A 10783-nucleotide genomic window follows, 5' to 3' on the forward strand; every position below is an offset into this window, starting at 1 on the left:
GGAAACTAAATCAGTTTTCGCATCCAAAACATTGAACAACTTGTACGTTCTGCACGCTGCAGAGTGCAGCGTGCAGAACATACAAGTTGTTCTCAGCAAGCCGATGGATCTCCATAGCCACCTTTCGTTGAGCACCTCGTTTACATCATAAACGTTGACTAAGCAGAGGGGTGGGAGGCTCTGTCACCACGATCCTCGCGACAGGTCGGGGTCACCGGGAGGAGGTTTCTGTGACGGCGTTTCTTGCACTTGCAGGGCGGGGGTGCCGGCGTGTGAGTGGGGGCTCTGTGACGTCGATTTCTCTATTGACGACGGCGTCATGCGAGGGAGGCGGCGACATCGTCAACCACGTCATGGAGGAGGCCGCCGTTGCCGTGACTGGCGCCGGTGGTGATGGGTGATGGCGTTGCGCCGTTGCCGTGACTGGCGTCGGTGGTGATGGGTGATGCTGTTGCGCCCAAGCCGCGAACAACGGGGCGGTCCGTCATTGCTGCTCCAGCTGCCGAGCTGCTTCCGCAACGGGCCGCCATTGCCGCCTCCGTTGCCGCTGACCAGGTGGAGAGATAGTATGGATTTTTGGCGCGCAGCAACCATCTTGCTCGCATCGAAATCTGGATCCGAGCGCACCCGCAGCAGGATCCGCGTCGTTGCCTCGAGAGGACGACCCTGTACAGCGGTCCTCTAGTTGGCGATTTGGTCTTCGACCATGAGCCCTTGCCGTCGCCTCACGAGACGACGATGGCACCGTCTCCTCGCCATACGAGGGTGTTTTATGCAAAAACTACCGGACACAGATGGCACTCAGCGACGCGTTGTACGTGCCCTAAGTCATCGTTTACTTGACATCGGGGTACTTCCACCAACGAAATGCTCAGCTCGAAAGACGTCGAAAACCACGGATCAGTTACGCACTGCATATAACTCCCCCCATTCCAAGGTATAAATCGTTTTGAAGTTTTTAGTTATGCATAGACATAGTATATATCTAGGTGCGTAATAAAATCTATATTTTTTTTAAAAAATAAAACAACTTATTATTTAGAACCGAGAGGGAGTACAGGTTAGGAAAAAAAACAAAGCCGGGAAGTGAACGTGGTTGTGGTCCATGCACGTACGGTTTGCCTAGTTGAGGAACAATATCCAATCAGCAAATGCAATATCGTGTACCTTGGGGTCGTAGCCTTGTAGGTATCACTTTTGCATGGCGGATTACACGGAAGGTATGGGATCGAGCTAGCAGATAAGGGTGTACGTCGACCCATGTTTCTCGTACCTCAAGGATGTTCGTTTGGCTGGTTGCCGTGTTATTTTGCCGATTATTATCGATATGTGAGTATGATGCATTCAGATGCTGTATTCTGAAGTGAGTGAATTGTTCATCTTTTCTCCATTGCCTTAACTTCTTTGTTAAGCTTATTGATGTAGCATACACTCCAATATGGAGTTTAAATCCTAGGAAGCTCCTGAGGAAGCCTGAATGTGAAGGGGTTGAAGTATAATTGAATTGTCCATATTCTCTAACGGGTAGACACAAGTTCTTTATTCCTAAGAAAAAGGACCCATGACATGATAATTTTTTTTTAAAAAAATCCACTTTACTCTCCTTCTTTAGCTGAAGTCTGCATAACCAATAAGGTTCAAACCTGTATTAACCATCAACATTTCCAAAATCGGTACACTTTACACTTTTTTCCATATCAAAAGTGTTTGCTGACTTGGTGGTGGTTTCGCTTGACCACATCAGAGGAGGGTCACGACATGTTCAGGGTGTCAAGGAAAATCCACTGAGGTGTCCAGGGTCACGATGTATCCAAGGTGTGAAAGGAGAGATGAGGCAGAGAGAGAAGGTACGGCTTCCCATGGTAGCAATACATATCGAGTTAGCAGGGACTCAGTGAAACGTGATGGACGTGTGGGTCCAACCCATGGCATGGTGTGTGCGAGAGATACACGGGGAGGTTCGAGGGAGTTAGTTGGAGCTCACGAAGATGGTAGTGAGCTGAGAGAGTCACATAGGAAGAAGCACCAGTGACTATAACGGTAACCGTGATGGCGTGTCTGTGAACTTAGCATGTCGTGTTGGATAAAGCCAACACCACATCATCAAAGGCGTTAATGTTTTAGAAAAATCGCTTTTGTTTAATAGAAGGTTTTAAAGTTTAGGGGTTATTGGACAACGTCCATAATGGCATGTTTGTGAACTTAGCATGTCATGTTGGATAAAGCTAACACCACATCATCAAAAACGTTAATGTCTTACAAAAATCGCTTTTGTTTAATAGAAGGTTTTAAAGTTTAGGGGGTTATGGGACAATGCATTTGAGGGGAGTTTTTTTTTTTTCAAAATCACAAAAAGGACAAAAGCGCGAGGAGGCTAGTGAGGGCGAAAACGGGTAAAAGTGTAAAACCCTGGCCACTACTGACGGACCGACGCAGCCACGCAGGCATCCAAGCCGCGCCCAACACATTTCTTCCGCAGCCGCAAGCTCCGCCGCAGTTTTCAGAGCAAATTAACCACTTGTCTCTTCTTCTTCCCCCTCGCCTCCGCGGTCTGCGGCGCTATAAATACGACCCTCCCGGCGGGCCTCCCGCCCGCCTCCTGTCTCGCCCAGCAAGCTGCGCGACAGCAGCTGCGTGCGCCATTGCACGCCTCCGGCCGCTCGCTGCTGGCCTGCTGCTGCTGCGCCGCCGCCGCCGTACATCTGCCCTCCTCGCCGCACTGCCTGAGTGCCTGTGTGTGAGTGACCTCTGCTCTCTGGCCCTCCGCACGTGCCACCTGCCCGCTCACGCACAGGGCGTGGTTGCACACACGCATGCGTTCCCTTCCCAGCTTCTTCCTTCGTCCTTCCTAAATTCTGAATCTCTGTGCTACAGAAGGAGAAGGTCCTTGGTTGCAGGTTTGGCGCCTCCGTACAGGCGTTGTGTTTGTGTTTGCTGATGTTCATCTAATTGTATCCCCGGAGAGGAAGAGAGTCACTGTCCAAGGCAAATAAAGGGAGAGATTAAAGGCCATTAATCACGGTGAGTTGCTTGATCCAATTCCTTCTCTGTCTCTGGTTTCCCTGTGTGATTGCTGTTCATGGCCGCTCTGCGCTTCTGCGTTATACACTTATACTGCATCTTTTTACTGCCCTGTCTCTTGCTCGTCCCATGTGACTGTGAGATTTTACAGAGAGACGCTAGACGAGAGCGAGCTCTGAGCCTGTGAACCAGAGCTCCGGATGGTAGATTCTGGTTGTCTATGCATGCAAATTTCATGATTTGGGACGTTGCTTCTTGAAAACTACTCCGTAAGAAGCAAAGATTAACTATCCTTTTGTCCCTAGTTCGTTCTAAACGACAAGTTGTTCAAGTTCTCTAGCCTGCTAGCGCTTCCGTAGTTCCGTGTCCTAGACGGGCTTCTCTGGCAAAGGCCAAAAGGGACGGCCATGATTTTGTTGCCACGTCAGATGCTGGCTCCGTCTCATTTGCCACCAGCTGGATTATCAGCTTGGAGCTTATTCGCATATTGCATACACCTGGTGATCAGTCAATTATCACTGATGTTGATCCGTCTGCATATTTTCACTTTACCAGAACCGACAATATTATCTCAGGTTGAGTTGCCTCCACTCTTGCATAGTTCCTTGACTAGGTTCAGTATGGCCACCCGTTCTCCCCCTCCAAGTCTCGTTCATGTTTCGCTCTCCCTGCACCCAGGGGACCAGGCCCACGACACATCGATTCCGAGCTCTCGATGTCACGTGGTCTAACTCATCTTCGATCAAAATGGACATCAGACATTAATACCATCGGCCCCTTCACTGGAGCAATATGCATGGATCCAGTTTCAGCTCAAGTGATGCTGCTAACCATGGGGGGGAAGACATCGTTTCAGAGTTCTCCATCTCCGCTGATAGCTTCGAGCTGCTAATATTGCTGATTTTTGGGCCTGTTCGCTTCAGCTTATAAGCCGGCTGAAAAGTTGAAACGGCTGATTTGTTGTGAGAGGAAAATACTGTTTGGTGGCTGATAAGCCGACTGAATAAGCTGAAGCGAAAGTTGTTGATGATTCGGAGAAATCAAACTCACACTGACCTGACTAGTTGTTCGCAATTTTTCTCATCACAAAGTCCGCCGTTGATTCTTCCGCGCTCGTGGGTCCAGCCGTCCGATCTGGACAACGGACCAGCGCTTCCAGTTCCACCGTTCGTCGTTCCCCTCCCTCCCAAGTCCGAGCTCCGAACCGGGGCATGGGCCTCTGGGCCTACCCTCGCACGCGTCTCCATCCCCCATGCGTCAGTGGGTGAGAAGTGAGAACGGCGCACCTCCCTTGCAAGCGCCGCCGTGCCTTCGTTCGGCAGTGGCCCGATGGCCGTCTCTCGGCCCCGCATCGGCGTGCTCCGTAGGTGGTACTCCTCTGCTCGTCTGCTGGCTGCAGATGTCTCCAGCACTGCTCCCCACATGTGGGGGACTGGGGTGGCCATGGCCCGCTGAGGTCGCAGACCTCGCGCACCCATTGGTCTATGTTGAAAGGTAGAACCCCAACTGGATGGTACGAGACGTCGACTGCTGGGCTAAACTTTCGAGTGTTTTAATCTGAAAAGCTTCTTAACCTTCGACTGAAAAGTCGAAACTTCGTGCTGAATTCGTTGAGTTGGACGCGTGCAACTGTAAACTGATCCCACAAATATTGCAGGCCTTCTATTGACTGACTTGAAATCATTTGGCGGCACTTGATCTGCAACGGCGACTGTATTATTTTAGTTCTCCTTGCAATCCATCGTCACAAGATGCTCACTGATGATGGCTTAGGCTCTTGTGTACGGCATTAGTGAATAGAAAACGCTTGGCATGGATGGTGTGCGATCAGCAACCATTATTTGGGTTTTTGTTTTGACTAAGCAGGCTGAACTGTGCGAGCACAGAGCGAATACTTGGCTAAACCTTAGTCTTACATCGTTTTCTTTCCTATCGTTGTACACTTGTACTGCAAGGCAACCATCAGCTCGATAGGACCATATTAGCAGGCTTACTGATCGATAATTACAAAAAGGTAGCTTTCATCAAGTCTGCTTATGTGATACAAATAGTATAATGTTGTTTCCCTTTTCTTTTCCTCGAAGGAGTGAAAAGGACCTACGCTAAAATAGCATTACATTGTAAGTCATACAGCAGTACATTTTTTTTTCTGTGCATGCCATCTAATTCTTTACTTTCAGTTTCAGAATCAGCTATTGAAGCGGCAAGATGGTTAATTTTGGAAAGAGGTTGATGGTAGATCAAGTAGAAGAATGGAAAGGGTATGACTTTTCTTTTTATTTTTTCAGGCAAAGGTTTTTTTTTCATTTATGCCCCACACTAGGACATACTGATACACCAAACTAGTTATCGCCTTATAAGCTATGGCTGTCCCTACTATTGTCTTCTGGTTTAGTTAAATGAAACAAAATCTAGCAGTTATCCAATTGCAAGGATGCTCTACTAATGATAAGTCCTAAGTCGATACCCACTAATGCAAGCTAGTTTCTCTTCTGTGTGTAACAATTGAGCAGAAATCTTATCAGCTTTTGTTCTTTCTACTGTTAGATACTACATCAATTACAAATTGATGAAGAAAATGTTAAAGCAATATGTTGAACAGACCCAAAATGGTGGGAAAGATCGTGAGCAAGTTCTTAAAGAGTTTTCAAGGATTCTTGATGACCAGGTATACAAAGAAAGCTTTCTCTTGAAATAACCACAAACAGAAGGTTTTGAGCATCATGTTCATTTTGTCAGTAGTCACTTGCAGTCAGCTCATGACTGGAACAGTGTCATACGACAAACGTAAGGGTCTTAGAGAAATGGCATAACTTGTTTTGGTTGTGGGCTAAAATGCTCGTTTGTTGCTTTGTTCCAGATTGAAAGGATCGTGCTTTTTCTGCTACAACAACAGGGCCGTCTTGCCAGTAGGATTGAGGAATTGGGAGAACAACGAACTGCTATTCTGGAACAGTATGATATATCACAAGTTTCTCAGCTACGTGATGCATACAGAGAAGTTGGGTTTGATCTTATAAAGCTTCTCCGCTTTGTCGATATAAATGCTACTGGTGTACGGAAGATACTAAAGAAATTTGATAAGCGCTTTGGCTACAAGTTTACAGATTATTATGTCACCACTCGCGCAAACCATCCTTATTCTCAGCTTCAGCAAGTCTTTAAGCAAGTGGTAATTTCCTTGTCTTATGCATTTTTAGGGCCCTTGCTTTTTTCCCCCTTTCTTCATGTGGCAGGTAATTTAGCACAGCCTTTTGTTTATTATGCACTCCACAACGCAGGGAATCGTAGCTGTTGTAGGTGCATTATCACGCAACCTTGAATATCTGCAACATCATGAAGGAAGTTTTGTATCAATCTATGATCATCCGGCAGTTACCTTGAAGGTACCATATCTCCACTATTTCATTCTCAGTTCAAAACTCTTTCTGATAAGTTTCTAAAATGAGAGGTGCCCTCTCTGACCTCTGAACTGCATGGCATTTCTTTCTTATGATATTCAGGACCCTATTATAGACCAAGTAAACCATGCAGTACAGAAACTTACACATGCCACGAATTTTATGCAATTCTTGGGACAACATGCACTTATTGTCCAGGAAGATGGACAAAGTGGCTCGGAGGATCTTGTTGATGACCAAAACTACCATTTCATGTCTCTGATGCTTAATTTAGTGAACACATTCCTTTATATGGTGAACACATATATCATTGTGCCAACTGCTGATGACTATGCAGTAAGCCTTGGGGCAGCTGCAACTGTCTGTGGTATAATTATTGGATCAATGGCAGTCGCTCAAGTGTTCTCCTCAGTCTACTTCAGCGCCTGGTCAAATAGGTCCTATTTCAGACCTCTTGTATTCAGTAGTATTATGCTGTTTTTCGGGAACCTGCTATATGCATTGGCATATGATCTGAATTCACTGATAGTTCTCCTGATTGGACGACTACTTTGCGGGTATGAAATTTTCTTGATTCACTCCTACATGTCACTTCATTTATGTTTCACCTTTGTAAGCTAGCATTGATCTGGGTCAGAAGTACTAGCATGGTAGGTGCAGGTTGAGGACCCTTGAGCTAAGGGCATATTCTAGAGTAGTATATTAGTACATACAAATTAAAATGGAAGCTTTCTAGCCTACAAAGTGATAAAGGGTTTGAAATGTGGTAATTTCTTGATGTCTTTTAAGGTGCCTCTGTGATTGAATTGGCGAAATGGAATGTGCAGGTTAGGTTCTGCAAGAGCAGTGAATCGTCGCTATATCAGTGACTGTGTGCCTCTCAAGATGAGGCTACAAGCCTCTGCCGGATTCGTTAGTGCTAGTGCTCTTGGCATGGCATGTGGCCCTGCTCTTGCTGGTTTTCTCCAGATTAAATTCAAGATATACTCGCTCAATTTTAATCAGAGCACATTACCTGGATGGGTCATGTGCATTGCTTGGCTTATTTACTTGCTGTGGTTGTGGCTTACATTCAAGGAGCCGGAACATTTTAGCAAAAGTGTGGTCAATAAACAGTCGTCAGAATCTGGTAAACTCTCAACCCACTGAAACAGTGACTTGTTTTGTTTGATTTGAGGAATTATACCCGAATCTAACCTCGTTGTACTATTAGGATGTGTAAGCTGCCTCTGGCAGTGTTTTTACCATTACCCGCAACTAGTCTGATTTGATGTTTATCTCTCTAAAATAGGTCACCAAGGAAACACTAACTTGGAGGAAGGTTTAGCTCAACCTTTGCTTATAGGTAGAGAACGAAACCAGGATGAGAACTCAGAGGACAATGACGATAGTGAAGTAGCCTCGGAAAACTCTCATGAACCAGCAACATCAATTGCTTCAGCATACAGATTGCTGACTCCATCCGTGAAGGTTTCCTTCCCCCTGCCCTCCCAAGTATAGACTTTTATTTTGTACTGTTGTTCGTTCCAATATTCGAAATAAATAAGAGAACAGTCTAAATAGGGTTCTTCTTTTATTAAGAAAGTTAGGTAAATTAATTGTGTAATATAAGAAAATGTTATCTTAGTGTTAATGATAATGGTAATCGGTAAATGCATTCCAGTTATTAGAATGTACATCTGCATGACACACAGGAATATGTACATGTGCTACTATTTTGCCTCAAAACAACTGTACTGCTATAGTGCTATTGACATGCCATTTTGAATGAACTGAGCCCAGATGAAAAGCTTGCATAAGTGTGTATCCTTTTCTTTGGAAAATTGCATGCTCAACTGCTTTTGTCATCTTTCAATCTTTGTTGGAGCTACCTTCTTCTGTACTTGCCTTTTTCATATCTTTACAAGAGTGGTTATTTGTCAGGCCCAGCTGTTGATATACTTCATGCTCAAGTATGCTATGGAAATTTTACTCTCTGAGTCAAGCGTTGTCACTACGTACTATTTTAGCTGGTCTACAAGTGCTGTTGCTATCTTTCTAGCAATTCTTGGATTAACAGTTCTTCCAGTAAATGCCATTGTTGGAAGCTATATTACAAATTTGTTTGAGGACAGGTAAGCTCTGTGTTCTAAAGAAAACATACTACAGTAAAGTCTTATCTTCTTTAGACATTGTTTTTCCTCTCTTAATTGAAACATGCTCTGCAGTACATTGCGAATTGTTTTGTTTTGATTTTGGACTTAAAATTTAGTTCGTCACACTCTTTGCATATGGTCAAGGCATCATATTCGAAATCATTTCATCGCAATGCATGATGAAAAGTTGCTGATGTGGTCCTTCTAATTTGCAGGCAAATTTTGTTGGCATCTGAAGTCATGGTTCTCATTGGTATAATCACGAGCTTTCGTTTCACACCTCACTACTCCATTCCACAATATGTCATTTCAGCTCTCATTACATTTGTATTTGCTGAGGTGCTTGAAGGTATGCATGCTTGTATATGTTCAGTGCAACCATCTCAAATCATTACGTACAGCAAAACCTAATAAATCAATCATATTCTACTGATTTATCCGCCACGCAACTACTGATATCGAGCGATGCAGGAGTGAATCTGTCCTTGCTCTCGCGAGTAATGTCGTCGAGGCTTTCCCGAGGGACCTACAATGGCGGACTCCTCTCGACAGAGGCTGGGACGTTGGCCCGTGTAATCGCAGATGCCACAATTACCGCAGCAGGTTATCTAGGCACGGACCTCCTCCTCAACGTCACGCTTCTGCCACCTCTTGTGATCTGCATAGCCTCGATCGCTGCAACACTCTACACTTACAACACGCTCTACTGAAGAGGCAATGTTTGTTCTCTTGTAGCTATATATGCAGCAATGATCCTGGTTAAAACGATTCCTGCGCACATTGGATTTGCATATTTTGTTCAAGCATGGTTTGTAATCGTTCAATTAAGTGTATTTGTAATGTTTCTTGTATTCAATGCATTATGTAAAGATTCATCCTGTAAAGCTTTATGAGCTGGTGTTGCTTTCCTCTGAAACTCGTGGATCTCGCTCCTCGTTTCCCCTTGGGGTCAGCCAAATCGGAACCACATCATGAGCACCTGGGTCCCAATCTGCAATGACCGAAGCGAATCATCATTTTCTGGGCCTAGGCAGTAAACTGGGTCGAGATGATTTAAGCTGCAGCGGTTGAGCTTTTCTAAAAATCTGCTGCTGACTTTTTTTTCTGAAAAGCTAACACTAGCTTTTAAAAGGTTGTTTAGCTTTTTTACTAAAAAATTACGAACAACTTATAAACTAAGCTTTTCAGCTTTCCATATAAACTTAGCTAAAAGCTTTCAAATTTTTAAAAAGAAAATTCCAGTATTTAAAAACTACATGAAAAAATCGCTGTTTATTCACACCACGTCAAACAAACAGCACCTCCGCCTCCCGCCCACGAGACGCTCCCGTTCACCTCCGCCGGCTCGAATCCCGCCGCTCGTTGTCGATCTGACGGCTCCCGTGACCTCCGGGGTGGACGGTGGAGGTGGACGGTAAGTCGGTAAATGAAATACTGCCCACCCGCCGGCTGTCGAGCGGCGCTGGGAGATGGGAGTATGGGACTCGGTCGTCCCGTTCCGCCGCGCGCAAATCAAGGTCCCTCGAGCTGTGCGCCTCGAGCGGCTCCGGTTGGCAATTGCCTCGCCGCCCTCTGCACACGGACTGATCCATCCGCGCGCTGCAACCGATACGCGCCGTTGTTGGGGTGGGCACGCCGGCGCCGCGCGCGGCACGGCCATGCCCCTTCAGCCCTTCGTTCCGGGAGTGTAGCGCCGCGTCGCTGTGCCTGCGGCACCCGGTCGTCCGCTTTGATCCAATCCCGCGCGAAGCTGGTAGGTGAGGCACTGTGACAAACCGCCAAATTAAAACTTAATAATGACCATCATTTGAACACATCCAGCTCATTAACTTAATGATTTAATTTGACAGTTTGTATTCCCTAGTATGATGATCGAAACAAACACCAATAATCTCACGCGAAGGTGAGCGCAGATGGCACAAACATGATAGCTTTTACACAGATATAAGTAATACAACATAAGAATGATACAAAAGTTTATAAAAATGGTTCAAATATAGGAATAATACATAGATTTAAAAGGTACAACGGAGATCCAGTTTAAACACAAATTCGATCAACTAACTCTAAAGCGGTAACGACGACGAGAAGAAGATATCACATCAAGCTCACCGATATGACACCAAAGAGAAGCGGCGCCTCCTGAAATAGGGTCACAACAACAACCCTAAGTATACTAATACTGAGCAAGATTTACCCGACTATGGTATATATATAGCTGATTCC

At 45.4% G+C, this 10783-nt stretch overlaps 1 protein-coding gene across 2 annotated transcripts; it reads left to right on the forward strand.

Annotated features, from left to right (window-relative positions):
• The first annotated feature begins 2513 nt into the window (after window positions 1-2513).
• Window positions 2514-9473, forward strand: LOC101779939 (SPX domain-containing membrane protein OsI_17046). 2 transcript variants are annotated; one of them, XM_004976491.4, is made up of 12 exons: window positions 2514-2737; window positions 2875-3021; window positions 5202-5282; window positions 5569-5689; window positions 5882-6193; window positions 6303-6407; window positions 6525-6979; window positions 7250-7551; window positions 7714-7892; window positions 8346-8536; window positions 8773-8906; window positions 9029-9473. In XM_004976491.4, the coding sequence occupies exons 3-12, from the start codon at window positions 5230-5232 to the stop codon at window positions 9265-9267; spliced, it is 2091 nt and encodes a 696-aa protein (XP_004976548.1). In that variant the 5' UTR covers window positions 2514-2737; window positions 2875-3021; window positions 5202-5229; the 3' UTR covers window positions 9268-9473. The 2 variants fall into 2 exon arrangements, with proteins under 2 accessions (XP_004976548.1, XP_012703308.1); XM_012847854.3 differs by having other exon boundaries at window positions 5208-5282.
• Window positions 9474-10783: the final 1310 nt, after the last annotated feature.

This window comes from Setaria italica, chromosome VII (genome assembly GCF_000263155.2).
Source record: "Setaria italica strain Yugu1 chromosome VII, Setaria_italica_v2.0, whole genome shotgun sequence".
In the NCBI taxonomy this organism is placed as follows: Eukaryota; Viridiplantae; Streptophyta; class Magnoliopsida; order Poales; family Poaceae; genus Setaria; species Setaria italica.